The 15,597-nt window shown below is 40.7% G+C and overlaps 1 protein-coding gene across 2 annotated transcripts in view; it reads right to left on the bottom strand.

The window, feature by feature from the left end:
- The window catches only part of CYTIP (cytohesin 1 interacting protein), a 77,420-nt gene extending 73,597 nt beyond the window's left edge, over positions 1-3,823 (bottom strand). The window contains exons 1-3 of one of the 2 annotated variants that reach the window (XM_035007994.1): positions 3,767-3,823; positions 2,300-2,398; positions 1,705-1,807 (exon numbers count right to left, since the gene is read on the bottom strand). Coding sequence is in view for 1 of the 2 variants with exons in the window: in XM_035007996.1 (XP_034863887.1) it covers positions 1,705-1,707 (3 nt within the window). In the remaining variant the exon portion in view is untranslated. Of the gene's footprint in view, positions 1-1,704; positions 1,834-2,299; positions 2,399-3,766 lie in introns of those variants that run through there. The other variant, XM_035007996.1, reaches the window with a different exon arrangement.
- Positions 3,824-15,597: the final 11,774 nt, after the last annotated feature.

The raw sequence follows: 15,597 nt of genomic DNA, 5'->3' as shown, positions 1-15,597 counted from the left end.
AAAGGTTTTCCTGAGGAAAATCAATTAACTATTGACTTAAATACTATTTGGGGATCAATGACAATTCCAATTAACTGTGCCATCTGGGTTGCTTATTACCACTCTTGGGAAACATTTGTAAAGGTGAGAAAGTGTGTCTCCCACCCTCATGTTTATGCATTTTCTGGTCTACGATCTATCTTCAGACGTTGTCCCCCAAGATCCAAGAACTAGCCTCCTGGTTGGTCACACCTTAGCTCTGTCTGCCCCAGACCATTTTCCTGGCCACAGAGGGCTTAGCACTGACATTTCCCTTCTCTCCCCACCGCAAGTGTAGTATTTACTAATTGCCTTATTTTGTGCCACTCTCCTAAGCGCCTTGTGTGCATTATTTCTGTAAATCCCAGAGGTAGACATATGGTTGTCCTCTTTTAGAAAAGAGAAACCTGAATTTCAGACAAGAAAAGCACTTTGTGCAAAGCTACAAGGGATTCAAACCCAGGTCCGTGTGACAAAGGCACTTCCTCTTCATCTCAGCTGCCGTGAGTCTCTCTCAGAACCAGGCTCCTGGTGTCCTCCAAACCAAGAGTCCTCTAATGAGATTAACAAACTAGAGAAACCCGACACATCTTTCTCAAAGGTAAGGTCCTTCGATACCTGCATCTTTTACCAGATGAACGTTCCCAGGGATATTCCCCCACCTCCCACCCCGACTTCCTGTCAGTATCGCTACAGGTAAGACCCAGGAACCAGTACTCGAACACTTGTCATTCTTAAAAGTTTGGGATCCATTGCCCTGTACCTTTGACACCCAGTCCTGGCGACAATGCGCTGACCCCTGGTGGTCTAACCCAAAAGGGTGACTGCCATCATGACGATTTGAGGGAACACTTGGTGATCTGCTCACGGCTCACCTTCTGGCTGCAACTTATTCAACTGAGCTTCAGCTGCCTCTGTCTGAGTTCTGCTTACCTTCTTCAGGCCCATCACACAAAAAGGACCTGAGAGCAACTAGTTTGCTGACCTTTTTTTTCTTGTCACAGCTACGAAAAGAGATGGCTTTTTTGTTCAATAAATATTTTGATTGTTTATTCTTTGCAGATGATACAGAGCTGAGGAGACGCGCACACACACACACTCACACACGGTGAATTTCCATGAGCAGTCCTACACTGTTTTTATCACGGCGGTATCAGGCTTGAGCTCCAGTGCTTAGCCAACTTAAACTTGGCTCCTAACCAGCTCTTTCTTTTCTTTCCTCTTAATAAGAACTTTCAACGTTCTAGTCCATTCTTTTCTCTTTTCCCTTTTCCTTGCTGTAATGTCACACTCCCATACTTATTGGACCTTCCGGCTATGACCAAAAATAGTCCAGTTTGTCACAAACTCAACATTTGCCTTTACAGAAGACATTCCCACCACCAAATCCACTGACCCCATTAGTACAGAAAAAGTAGAATTCTAGTAAGAAGAATAACAAAAACAAAAAAGAGAGACTGAGTAACAAAAAGTAGAAGTCCAAGATATTTAGGAGAGAAACCAGAAAGAGCCAATCGGCTTACTCATTAAACACTTGAATGAGGAATTCCCAGCAATAATTCCCTCAATATTTTATTTACCTTAATATATAACACTTCATTAAAACTTGTTCACTTCCTCCCCTCCCAAACGCAAGAAAATAACGCAAAATGAGAATCAACCCACACATTCCAAACTCAAACTTACCATAGAACTTTGGTTGGCAAATCTCAGGCAGTGACTCCTCCTGGTCTCTGAGCCGGGGCACCCGAGTTTTCCTGCTGTCTTCTCTACATGAACTTACAGTCCCCTGCAATACCACAGGACACTGACGTTCTGAAAAAGAAATTTGATCTCTCCCTAATTCATACTGCCCTCCTCCTCTTTCCTGAAGGGGGATCCCATCTGTTTATTTTAGGACCTGGGCAAACTGCCTAGTATCAAATAACTTACAAATAAAGGGGGGGGGATAATAAAAAGTCAATAACACCTATGTGATTTTCAAGCCCCAAACAAATGGAAAACCAGGGTTCTTCATTTTATAATGAATCAAGTAGAGAAAGAAACCATTTCTTATCTGGAGTCACTCCCAAATAAATGTTTCACATGTGGCTTTTATGGGTACACTAAGCTCTCAGAGTTTCAAATGCTGCTTACTGTTACTATAAAATATCCTCTGCTTGTGTTTGTTTTCAGATTAATGAGCCTAATTTAATTGGAGAGAAGTTTCCTGCCATAATTTTTTTAAACAAAATGTAAGACTTTTGGTTAACTTCATGCTGTCAACTAAAACCAGACTTACCTGAGATTTTTCTCTGAAGCAAAACAGTCATTGTTTATGTGTTCTTTTTTAACAGGAAACCAGGTTAGTTTTTGTCCACATAACATTCATTTCCAGGCCCTAGGAACAATATATAGAGAGAACATATTTGCTACATGTACAGAAACAAGCATATAAATGTGTATCATGGAAAAAAATAAATATACATCGTGGAAAATTTTCCACACACAGAGGAAACTTCATGAGTTGGTTTGGAAAACAAGTCACTTCAATGTTGTGGAAAATAGGACCTGTTCCTGCCTTTAAGGCAAAAGCTGCCGCTGATGGTCAGTTTGGTTATTCTGCCTGTAACCAGCTCTCCCTGCATTACTTTGAGATATTTGTTGTGTGTGATCAGCTGAAAGTCAATATATTGTAACCTGAAAAAAACACAAACCTCTTTCTCGAATTTGGTCATAAGGGACAGCCATTCTTAATAAAACAAAACAAAATGAAAACAAAAATTCTTGTTTCCCAAATCAACCTTGAACTGCTTAATTATTGAGTTTCTAAAAATAAAGGCAATTTTTGTAGTCATAAATACATTGGAAAACATTGAAGCCTGTATCTGTTGTGAAATAGAACCCTTCTATGTGCCACTATCGAATATTTAAAAATTATGGAGAAAGGAGTACTAATAGTTGAAAGTTTTACCCATGTAAAAGCAATCGGGCTTGTCTTAGGAGTTCCTTGTAATGAAACTGTATTTTCTGCCAGTTACTAGTCAAGGCTTTGTATTATGTGTTTAAAAATTATATTCACAAAAGGGCGCTTGGGTGGTGCAGTTGGTTAAGCGTCTGCCTTAGGCTCGAGTCATGATCCCGGGATCCTGGGATCGAGCCCCGCATCGGGCTCCCTTGCCCTGCAGGGTGCCTGCTTCTCCCTCTCCCTCTGCCTGCCGCTTTCCCTGCTTGTGCTCTCTCTCTGTCAGATAAATAAAATCCTTGAAAAAAATGGGTATCATTCCAACGTAAACAAAATTATATACACGAAAGAAACCACCTGTGCACATACTCCCAGTTGCCCGTATGATGCCCTCTAGTTCTCCTTCAGAATCTAGGCCTCAGGGCGCCTGGGTGGCTCAGATGGTTAAGCGACTGCCTTCGGCTCAGGTCATGATCCCAGGGTCCTGGGATCGAGTCCCACATCGGGCTCCCGGCTCAGCAGGGAGCCTGCTTCTCCCTCTGACCCTCTCCCCTCTCATGCTGTTTCTCTCTCGCTCGCTCTCTAAAAAATAAATAAAATCTTAAAAAAAAAAAAAAAAAAAAAGAATCTAGGCTCAGGGATCAGCCTGTCTAACCTAACAGCTCCCTCCATGGTGGGCCAAGAAGCTGCATCCCTCTCAATCCCAACTGCCCTAAGAATCCTTAGGATCCACCCGAATTCCAGTTCCCCGGAGTCTCTTAGGAGGCCTGAGAGAAATCTTTCCAGTGTTTGCTCTGCCCCTACCTCTGCTGGAGGGCTGGAGGGCTGGAGGTGGCTGGAGGAGCAATGCAGCTGTCCTCGGCGAGATCCTGGCCTAGCATAGAGCTGGGGGAGGGCACCGAGCGAGCACCTGGAGGAAGAGAAGGAGGGGTAATTCATGTGCCACTGCAAACATGATACAGTGCCAACAAAAACACCATTCTTTTTCCCAAGAAGTTCAAAGTGCTTTGCAAACATTAACTCATGAGCCCCAGCAGTCATGGAGGGAGTATTACTTTATTGCGCCCTTAGGATAACCACAGCAAGCAAAGTCACGAGGAAAGGGAGTCTAGGCATTGTGTTCGTTATCCCTCAGATGTTTGTTGAGCACCCGCTGTGTGCCAGGTACTAGAGGAAGAAGAACAAACAAGACAGACATGATCTGTGCTCCTACAGCCGCGGTGGGGGCACTAAGCTCCAGGCTACACTACTTACATTTATTTGCACGTTATTTTTGTCCAAATAGTTTAATGGAATGTGCTCCATTCTTCAGAATGTCTATAACGTGCTAAGTGCTGAGCAAACACACAAAAGAAAAATTTTTTAGGTTACACGTAAATCTCATTATGAGGATAGGGACTGGGAATATCAATTCAAAGTGCTTTCTCCTAAGATGCCATAAACAAAGCTTTATTGGGAGCAATCCTGTCTCTTGCGATGTTTATGGGATTACTATAGTCAGACAAGGAGAGTTAAGATCAGTAATATCACGCCAAGCAGTTTATATAAATAATCCAGCTTTTTAAAAATGATTAGTCAGGTGAGCAAGCATGTTTGGTGGAGCAGAGAGCCTTTATCCACAGGTCTTTTCCTGACCTCTCTTTTATTTTATGTGAAAAAAAAAAAATGGCAGGTCGGGTATAGGAAATGACACATGCCATTGTAAACCCTTTTCTTCAGGCACTGGATTCCAGATATTTTAGAGTATATGGTTATCTAAGACTAACTAGACATAACTACTTCTTAAAAATGCATGACTCTCTGATGCATCGGAAGGGATTTAAGCTGTTGTGTTCTAAAGATGCTAAGTAAGGATTCTAGTCTGTTCTGGGAGTCACTAACTCAACCCAGTTTGCACGGAACATAGAGGCTAGTGCAGTTCTCAGTCAGCAACTTACACATGTGTTTAAAGACTAGGGAATTATAATACCACTTTAAACCCAACTTTCCTCCCTAGTAAACACTTCTCTGACTAACAGAATATTATAGAGCTATAATATTGATTTGCCACTCACGTGTATTCGTTAACACACATACCCAGTGAGATTCAAGCTCCGTATCTCAGCCCTTAAATAGGGTTTTCATTTGGCCCCAAACTACCTTTCTGGCCTCAGGCACACCCTCCCTGTTATTCTAGCGAGAGCACAGATTTCCATAATACTATATCATACTTCTCTGGTACACTCTGCCTTGAAGGCTGCTCCTTGCCTACTACTCCAACCACACACACACACACGCACACACACACGCACACATGCACACACTTTGCCCATCTGGAAAATTTTTCATTCTTCAAGATTAGATGACTTCTTCTGGTTATTTCTTCCTCAATTCCCACATCACCACCTTATCACATACTTATTCATATAGGTATCTAAAGCCTGAATATCTCATGTATCAAGATCGTATCTTATTCCTTTGTATCTTCAGCAACTAGTATTACATTTTTCTTGAAGTTAAATTTTCTATAAAACATCAGTAGAGCACTTACTGAGGCTGGCAAGGAGATCAATTACACTTGGGTTTAGTCTTCAGCTGCAAGCACAAATGGGAGGTTTTAAAACCCTTTATTAAGCAGAGCTGCTGATGAATAGGATAAAATCAAGAAATTTTCAGTTGAAATCTTTTTTTTTATTAAAAAGCTACTACAACATCACTGTCGTTCAACTTTTCACCCTATGGATGACCAACGACTTAAGAGCTGGGGCCATATTCTACTCCAATGGTAATAATAGCACCGAAGAGAAAAGGGTAGGTATGCTTATGGAATGGCTATAGGGGATAAGAAAAGGCTCAGCCTCACCAGCAATGACAATGCTAGTGGACACAACTTATTTCTGGTTTCAAATCAAACAGGAGGAGAACAGGACAGAGAGGAATAGGGAAGGACCCAGAACAAAAGAAGGAAGGGGGGAAGAGGGGGGATTGGATTCCTGTACAAGATTCTCCTTAGAATTCATTTTGGCCATTTTTCTGTTTATGAAAGTGAGAAATACTGGCATTCTTATGGGTTGTACAGAACATGATGATAGGCCCTCGAAGGTAAATACTACTCAGTAAAATATTGCTCTGTCTCCCGGCCCTCTTGCAAAAGTTATGTTAAGGGCATCCTGCTTTCTTTCAATATGTTTAAGAAGGCTGCTTTCATTCTCTAGATTTGAAATATTGGTCTGTTTTCTAGTTTTACCCAGAATCAATTTCAGAAAGTCAATAGAAGTCAATAATCAAACAATGTCGCCTGGTACTTTTGTGTGAACCTCGTTTGTGTGTGTCTGTGTGTGTGTGTGCTTGTGTGCGTGCACACTTGTGTCCTCTTGTGCAAACCTGTGCATAGTGCATACGTATAAAATACCACAGCATTAGTGGGCGCAGTCAAGTCCCTTCACATATGTGATTAGCTCACTCGATCCTCACGACAACCTTTCAAAGTGGGTTCGATGCCTGACACATGAAGAGACTCAGTCTCAGGGAGATTTAGTATCTTATAGAATTAAACCCAAGCAATCTGACGGTACTCCCGAAGTTCTTTCTATCACATCAGACCATATGCATACATTAAAAATTATTAGAGACGTGGCTTTGATTCTTCACAGTTCTTTAAAAATGTCTGCACTGCATATTTTACACCCCTGCTTACTGAGCAGGAAGTAGACGTTCGAAAATGATTTTGTCCTGGATACCTGGAAATCCCCTAAGAAACCGTATCATTTAAAGGATGTGCTCCCTGATTAATTAGACCTCATCAACATGCAAGCAAATATTTGCTTTCAGAGAAAATCAAAAACTTTCCATCTAATTAATTCCTTAGCAGGCAATGCAAATTCATTCTTCCTGCCAAATCCAGCAGAGGGCAGGATGCTCCCACCAACAGCCCGGGAGCCGCCGGCGCCGCCCATCAAGCCCGCACAACTACCTAGCGGAGAGTGCTCAGCATTAGAGTCGCGGTCATTTTCTCATCTGGATCTGAGAAAGAGTTCGGGCTTGAGCCGAGGATAGGGGCTGCGGGATGAAGACTGGGGATGTCGGGGAAAGTTTTGCTTTGGAGTCTGCCCACGTTTTGCTGGGATTTGATCTTTAAGGTACCTGGAAACTAGCCAGTTCCAATTACCTTCCTGGAATAACCCGCTGAAGAGGCCGCCGTAGGGAATTAATGTAAGACAGAGCGTGAGCATTTCTGTTTCTAGATTTAGGCCATCTTGGGTTGCAGTGGGCCATTACACTCATGGGCCTTGTCAGCGCCCCTCCCCCACTCCAGCCCATCCTGCACCTATGATGTCTCCCTGTGTCCTCCGAAACTCCTAATGGTTCCTCACTTAATGGCCTCCTCTGTCTGACATTACTGCACAGCCCCCACTGATAAAAGAAAGTGAGCTCTGGGGCGCCTGGATGGCTCAGTCGGTTAAGCAACTGCCTATGGCTCAGGTCATGATCCCGGGGTCCTGGGATCGAGTCCCGCATCTCCCTCTCCCACTCCCCCTGCTTGTGTTCCCTCTCTCGCTGTGTCTCTCTCTGTCAAATAAATAAATAAAATCTTAAAAAAAAAAGAAAGAAAGAAAGAAAGTGAGCTCTGCCCACTAATTCAAATCCTCTCTCTGTCCCCAGGCCAGATTTTGGGGCCATCTCAGGAAAATTTCTGGAAATCCTGGTCTTGCGACCATCATCAAGAAATTTTCACCAAGTGAATCAAGAGGTAAAGGCTTTGTGTCAGGTCTTGGGTCTAAAAAGATACACACGTTCTTTCTAGTCCAGGTTGTAGTGTAGTAAATACAAAATGGAAGGGAGCAGGATGAATGCCTGAGTTCACAGGAGACCCCAACCAGTGCTTCTAAAGATGGCAGAGAAACTGTAGCAATCTCCTATCCCAGAGTTTTCAAACTATGGACAAAATGTTTGTCACCCATACCTCAGAGGCTCCGAGAGTGGAGTGGCGGCTGGGAATGGGGTGGTCAGTTGGGAACGTTCTGCATTATTCCCCACTCCCCTCCCCTCCTTTCCCCCCCCCCTCCAACCAGATGAAAGCAGTTCCATTTTTACCTGTATTACTTATGTATACTCTGGGTATTATACAATGATTTTTTTTTTTTTTAAAGAAAAGGGGTCTGTAAACATAAACAATCTACTCATCAATAATTACAAAAGAACAAATTTTAAAAGCAGTTTGAAAATCACTGCTCAAAAATCATTGCTTACTGTTGAATAACTGAGCCTGGAAAGGGGGAAAGACCTGAGGTGGACTGTAGGCTGGAGTACGAAAGAACAGGCACCTGAATACTTATATCTAGTCTCCAAAGCCCAAGATGCTTCCCAATAAAAATGGGGCTTGCATTGAATCCAAAAGAAGGAGAGGCATTAAATAAAGGGATAGAGCCCTCACTCACCTATGAACAGAGCATTCCAACCGCTGGAGGTACTCGGAGCAAAGGTGAGAGACGAACGTGCTTGCAGGGACCTGACCAGCAAAGGAAGATTAAGGGTATGTTTTTCTGCACATTTATTGAATAATGGATTCAGCCCCAGGACAGAGTGGTGAATGAGATAGATGGGCACCTATCTGTTCATGGAGCTTATATTCTTATAGGGGAAACAGGCATGTGATTATAGTTTGATAAATGCTACACTGGAAAAGTACAGGGTGACACAAGACCATTCTTAAACTCTATGACTCGTACCACATCCTGGATTGTGCATTTGGCCCTATCTCTTCCATTACTCAAGCAATCACCTATTCCAAAAGCACCGAGTCCTGCCTGGCTCTCCAGAGAGCCTCCCCAACCCCCAAACAAGACATAATTGAGGATCCCACATTGCATTTGGCCCTTACGTCTTCTCAGTCTCCTCCCGTCTGGGACAGGCCCTCAATCTCTTTTCCTTTGTCTTTCATGACCTTGACACTTCTGAAGAGTACTGGTCAGTTGTTTTGTAAAATGTTCTTCAGTTTGGGTTTGTCTGATGTCTCTTCATGTTTAAATGAAAGTTATGTATTTTTGACAAGAAACCACAGAAATGATGTCATGCCCTTCCCAGGCCATCCTATTAGGAAGTCCAGGATGTCAATGTGTCACCCTGTTGGTGACGTTCATTTTGATTACTTGGTGAAGTTAGTGTCTGCCAAGTTTCTCCACTGTAAGGATACTACTTTTTTCTTTGTAATTAGTATCTTGTGGTGAGATATTCTGAGATTATGCAAATATCTTGTTTCTAATTATATGTTTGCCCACTAATTTTAGCATCCATTGAGGCTTCCCTAAAACAATTATTACAGTGGCATTTGCCAAATGGTGATTTTATATTTCCACTGTTCCTTTTACATTTACTCATTGGAATTCCACTGTAAGGAAAAACAGCCCTTTCTTTTATATGTATTTAGTTATTTGTTCAATTACCTGATTTATCAGTACAGACTTGGCTATTTATTTTATCCTCTGAATTATAATCCAATATTCCCAGCTTTGGCAATTGGGAACTACTTCAGGTTGGTATCTGACCTTTTCAATATGCTTCCATCATTTTCTGAACATTCACTTTCTGGCACCACAAGGTGATCCAGGCTTACCTGGCACTCAGCCCTGGACTCAGCTATTTCATTGAAAAATAGTACTTAGAAACCAAATTTTGGGCATTAGGTATACTCATTGCTGCTGGGGTTTCATTGTTTCTAGGTCCTCTAATTGAACAGAGCCAGGAAATATATACAAGTATACACCAATACATGCACATCTGTATATCTCTGTATCTCCCTCTCTATAGACATACTGAACACCACTAGTTAAAACTCATCCCTATGCTCCTAATCCACAGAGTTCATTCTAGCTTTCCCTCTTTCTTCATTTGTAACTCCTTTCTCTGACAGTAATAAATTGGCTCTCACTACCCACAATTTACTTATTTATTCAATTTTCGAATATATCTAGTTTCAGAATTACTAATACAAACCTCTGTGAGAAACAAATTTACTAAAAAGAGTGCCACATTTGTGTGTCTTTGGCTTCGTAGGCCAAATATTTCTAGTACTAGGCCTATTATTTTCTTCTTTATCGCATTTGTTGTGGTTATGGTATTCATTTTTAGCGGTTGGATTCATTGGTTACCATGTGTATTCTGTTGGGGTTCCCCACACATCCTAGTTAACACTAATTACCTATTTTTTTTAATATGTGCAACACTACTTGGTCCTAATAGTCAGAACTATACAAGAAGGTGGGCTTAGAGATGTGCCCCCACTCATGCCTTCCACCCATTCCCACTCTCACATTCTTTCCACTCCATTCCCACTCACCTCTTACATAATGCAGCACTTCAGTGTCTAATTTATTCTTTCTATATTCCTTTTTGCCCAAATAAGCAGATGTATGTATATGTTCTTACAGTTCCTTCATTTGTACTTAAAGGGTACCCTACCCTCCTATTGATATATTTTGGAACTTTGCTATCTTTCACATCAAAGTTTATCCTGGATACCACTGTATGTTGGTTTGGAAAGGTCTTCTTCATTTTTTTTTTTATAGCTGCATAATGCTTTGTATTGGTGTGGATGCACCATAGTTTATTTGACTATTCTCTTATGTATGGGCATTTAGATGGTTTTTCATATTTTGCATTTTCAAACAGTGCTCCAATGAATAACATTGTGCATGTTATTTGTATGCTGTCTTCAGAATAATTTTCTGGAAACAGGATTGAGTCAAAAGGTAAATGCATATGGACCTTTGTTAGATATTGTTAAATTTTCCTGGGGAGATTTTAATACCTAACGATATCCAAGCCCTACCCCCAGAGGTTCTGATATAATTGGCTAAAGAATGGGACCAAGCATTGGTATCATTTTTTATACTTTTTTATCACTTTATTGAGGTATAATTTATACCGTAAATTCACACACCGTAAGTGTACAGTTCAATAATTTTTCAAGTACACTCATAGAGTTGTTCAAACATCACCCGTACTGGTACGTTTTCAAAGCTGATGAAAATCAAGTTTGAGGCCACTAACGGGTACACTTTTGTCAGTACCACATGGTACCACAGGGTGTCGCTATTAAAGGCCCATTCTGCTACTTGGAGGGACGGGGCTTTTCCTTTACTGCAGCGCCCCTACTGGCTTAGATCTAGCGGAACCTGTTTCACTTGGAACAAAAGCATGAAGCTCAAAATCAGTCCTTATTCTTCAACGTGGAATTAGAATCACTGGGCTATAAAAATGGCATTGGAGGGAGCTTCCAGCAAAAGTTACACACTTGTCCAAACCAGTTCTCCTCCACGAGACTCGTGCTGTGAAACTATGTCATTAAACCAGACTTCATTTGTGACTTCTTTAAAGGTGTTCTCTTATTCGTGTCTGTTAGTCTTTACTGTCCCAGCAACCAGCTGAGCATAACCCTAAACAAAGGAGAAGCCAACATAAATTTTAAATATTTCCCATATGAGATAGCCCCTTGGATGTCGTTCATAAGAAGCACTCATACAGTTCCATATAGAGAGGGTCTCGCCAGCATAGACCCAGTCTGGGAAATGTTGGGAATATTTTGGTTTGGGTTTTTTTTTTTTCTTAGGCAGGTGATATTTGAACAGAGCTTCAGCTGATGACTCCTAATTAACCTGGTGAAACATGGGGAGGTAAAGGAGTGCACATCCCATGCAAAGCAAGCAGAATCTACAAAGAGCCAGTTGGAGAACAGAACAGGAGAGTTGCGTGACTGATGCACTGAGAGGTGATAGAGAATATGTCACCGGATAAGACTAGATGGGTAGACCTGAGGCCAGATCATTCAGACCCTTTAGACCTGAAGGACTGTGCCCCTAATCTTAAAATCAGCAGAGACCCACTGAAAAAATTTAAGTGCTAGATTAGAGGAAGATAAGGGGGAACTGCATGATCATATTTACTGAGAAAATTTCACTGTGATAGCAGCAAAGAAAACAAACTGACAAGAGTATGTACTGGAAGACCAATTAGAAAACAAATGTTATGAAACAGGGAGAAATGATTTAAAAAAAAAATCTGACTGGTGACTAGAGTAGTGCAATATTGAGAAAAGCATTAGATCGACAGGACTTAATGATTGGTTAACTCGGGCTGAGAAAGAGAAGGTATCAAGGATGACTCAGGTTAACAGACTATACCACCCACTTCTCCTCCTGATTGTAGTCATCTCTGGTTCTGCTCTCATTACTCCTCATCATTCTTTTGAAACTTTTAGCTCCGCACTCTCTTTCGCTCTCACCATCCTGTGATAATTCTTGATGATTTCAAGATATATTCAAACAATTCTCCCATTACCCCGATTGTTTGGTTCCTTGACTTCTTCTTCAATCATTTTGTATTCTAGGCTACCTTAGCCACTGATTCCCATGGACATATACTTGACATTTTGCTACTATTAATTGAAATCCCTCCATAGTTTTATTTGCAAAACTCCTTCTAGTACGCCAACTCCAATAATCCTTTGACCCTACTGGGACTTCTATTCCATTGATACTACCAGGATCACACTGTTCATCATACCATCATGTGTTTATATCCATTACATTACTAAACAACTTAAATTGCAGAACCAATCATTCCGATTACTCTTTTATTATTATTATGTTATGTTAATCACCATACATTACATCATTAGTTTTTGATCACTCTTTCTTATACCAACTGACTTACCACCCCCCGCCACCCAATCTGTAGAATCTCTTGGCCAAGCCACCATTATGACAATTAAATAATGCCCTTTGAAGTTGAGTAAAAATAAAGTGAATGCCGATATCTTCTGTTTTCATCTTAAGATCCAATCTCCTTCCTTCTCCTCTCTATAGCTGACCTATAGGGACTACATATTACAGAACAACCATGCCCTGTTGGCTTTCAAATGGTTCAAGCAATGGAAAAGCCTGGCAGGAAATGAAAGGATAGAGGATAATCAAGTTGTACCTGGTTCCATCCCTGCAAATTCACCAAAGGTTGTCTGTGCCCCTAAGTGAAGTCAGTTCACTGGCTTGTTGTAGGGAACTCACTCTCCTGAATTTTGGAAATCTCTGCTCCCACCCAGGCCTTCCCATCCAGAGATGTTAGTAGCTCTACTTTCGGTAAACCTGGGCTCCTGCATAACTCTGTAGTTCCAGTGCACCCTGCCTACATCTTTTGTATTACATTTATTATTAAGGTATAATTGACACAGTAAAATGCACATGAGCCAATCAACTTTGAAAAACATACACACCTGAAATCCCACATTCCAATCAAGATATAGAACATTTCCATCTCATCAGAAAGTTTTCTCGTGACCCTTTCCAGTCAGTGTACTGTCTGCCAAGGTAAGAACTATTCTGATTTCTATCACTATAGGTTACATTTGTCTATTTTGAACTTGTATAAATTGAATCATACGGTTTTTATCCTTTTGTGTCTTGCATTTTGCTCTCAACATCACATCTATGAGATTGATCATATAGTTGACTCCTGTCTCTTTCACTGTCTTATTCCATTGTATGAGTAGGACGACAACTGATCTCTTCCCCTAATCATGGACATTCAAGTGGTTTCTAGTTATTGGATTTTATACCTGAAGATGTTATCTGTATACTTGTACAATCTTTTTGTGAGCATATGTTTTCATTTTTCAATTAAAGAGGAGTGAAATTGATGATTCACAGGGAAAATCTATTGTTTATCTTTTTGAGAAATTGCCAAGCAGTTTTTCAAAGTGACTGAATGATTTTGTATTTCATAAGCAATGCATGATAGCTCCAATCACTTCATAGTTTTGCAACATCTGGGGTTGTTATATTATCTTCATGTTTTTAGACATTTTACCGAGTGTATAGTAGTCTCACTGTGGTTTTAACTCGCATTTCTAATACTGACTGCCTCTTCATGTACTTATTAACCATTTGTCAATATTCTTTGTGAGGTGTTCCAGCCTTTGGCCCATTGGGAAGGGGAGCATTTATCTTCTTATAGTTGAATTATAACAGTTCTTTTAATAGCCTCAATACAAGGTCCTTGCACATGTATATTCTGCCCATATTTTCTTCTATTTAATGTCTTGCTTCTTCATTTTCTGCTGATTAGAGGATAGCATTTTATCAATGGTAATTTCCTATTTTTATCACTGTACATAGTTATCTAGGAGAATGCCCTTGTGTTTAGGAGATACATAATTGAATAGGTAGAGGTAAAGAAGCATCATGTCTGCCATATATATGAAAGAGAGAGAGAGAATGATATAACAAATGTGGTAAATGTTAACATGAGGAATCTGAGTAAAGGGTAATCAGGAATTATTTATACTAGCAACTTTTCTGTAAGCCTGAAGTTTTTTCAACATAAAGTTTTAAAAAAATAATTTATGTTATCAAAAAACTCATGTGAAGAAAGCCTTTTAATAGGAAGGATAGTATTGTGGACTGAATGATTGTATCCTCCCCAAATGCATATATTGAAGCTTTAACATCAGTGTGATGATATTAGAAGGCAGGGCCTTTGGGAGGTAATTCAGTTTAGATTAAGTCATGAGGGTGAGGCCGCTTGCTGGGATTAATGCCCTTATAAGAAGAGAAAGGGAAACCAGAGCTTCCAGCAAGAAGACAACTATCTGCAAACCAGGAAAGGGGTCCTCATCAGACACTGAATCTACTAGCACCTTAATGTTGGACTTCCCAGCATCCAGAACTGTGAAAAATAAAGTCTTGTTTTTAAGCTACTCACTCTACGGTATTTTGTCATAGCAACCCAAATTAAGACAGAAAGATTCATCGAACTTATGTACTAGTGAGAACTCAAGTCAGTTAAAAACTGATGTACAGGGGTGCCTGGGTGGCTGAGTCATTAAGCGTCAGCCTTCAGCTCAGGTCATGATCCCAGGGTCCTGGGATGGAGCCCTGCACTGGGCTCCCTACTCCGCGGGAAGCCTGCTTCTCTCTCTCCCACTCCCCCTGCTTGTGTTCCCTCTCTCACTGTATCTCTCTTTGTCAAATAAATAAGTAAAATCTTAAAAAAAAAAAACTGACGTACATTGGAAAGGTGTGTAGAAGACAAGTGGTAGAATCTTTAAATTTCAGACTAAAGGTAGTTGTATTCCTGAGAGCAACTGGAATAAATTAACAGTTGTTGAACATAGGAACAACATGTGTGATATACTCTTTTAGGAATATTAATCCAGCAAAAGCATTCTTGGGAAGACAGGAGACTAGCTGGAGACACCATTTAATGGATAATTGCCAACCCAGCAAGTGAAAATTTGGATTAGGTAGTAATGAGAATAGAAAGGAAGGGACAGATATGAAAAGAATTATGGTGCACTAGCTTTGGATGGGTCTTAGAAATCCATAATTTTCAAATCTCTCCAGAAAATTCTGAAACACAGTCATCCATGGGAACTAGAATACGTATTGGCCCCCTAAAGTGACATTAATTGAGACATGAGCCCTGGATGGGGAAATTAGTGGTCAAAGGAGACCAGATTGAGGCTAGAGAAAATGAAAAGTTACCATAATAAAACTGTGCATTTAATTATTTTAAGACAGAGCACTTAAACAAAATAAAAATTCAAAGTATTAAATCCAAAGGAAATGCAATGAAATTAACGACTTTATATTGACTGGAAATGG

The sequence above is a fragment of the Mirounga leonina genome, unplaced genomic scaffold (assembly GCF_011800145.1).
Source record: "Mirounga leonina isolate KUSES-001 unplaced genomic scaffold, KU_Mleo_1.0 Mir_151, whole genome shotgun sequence".
Classification (NCBI taxonomy): Eukaryota; Metazoa; Chordata; class Mammalia; order Carnivora; family Phocidae; genus Mirounga; species Mirounga leonina.
This window is presented reverse-complemented; position numbering and strand designations above follow the sequence as displayed.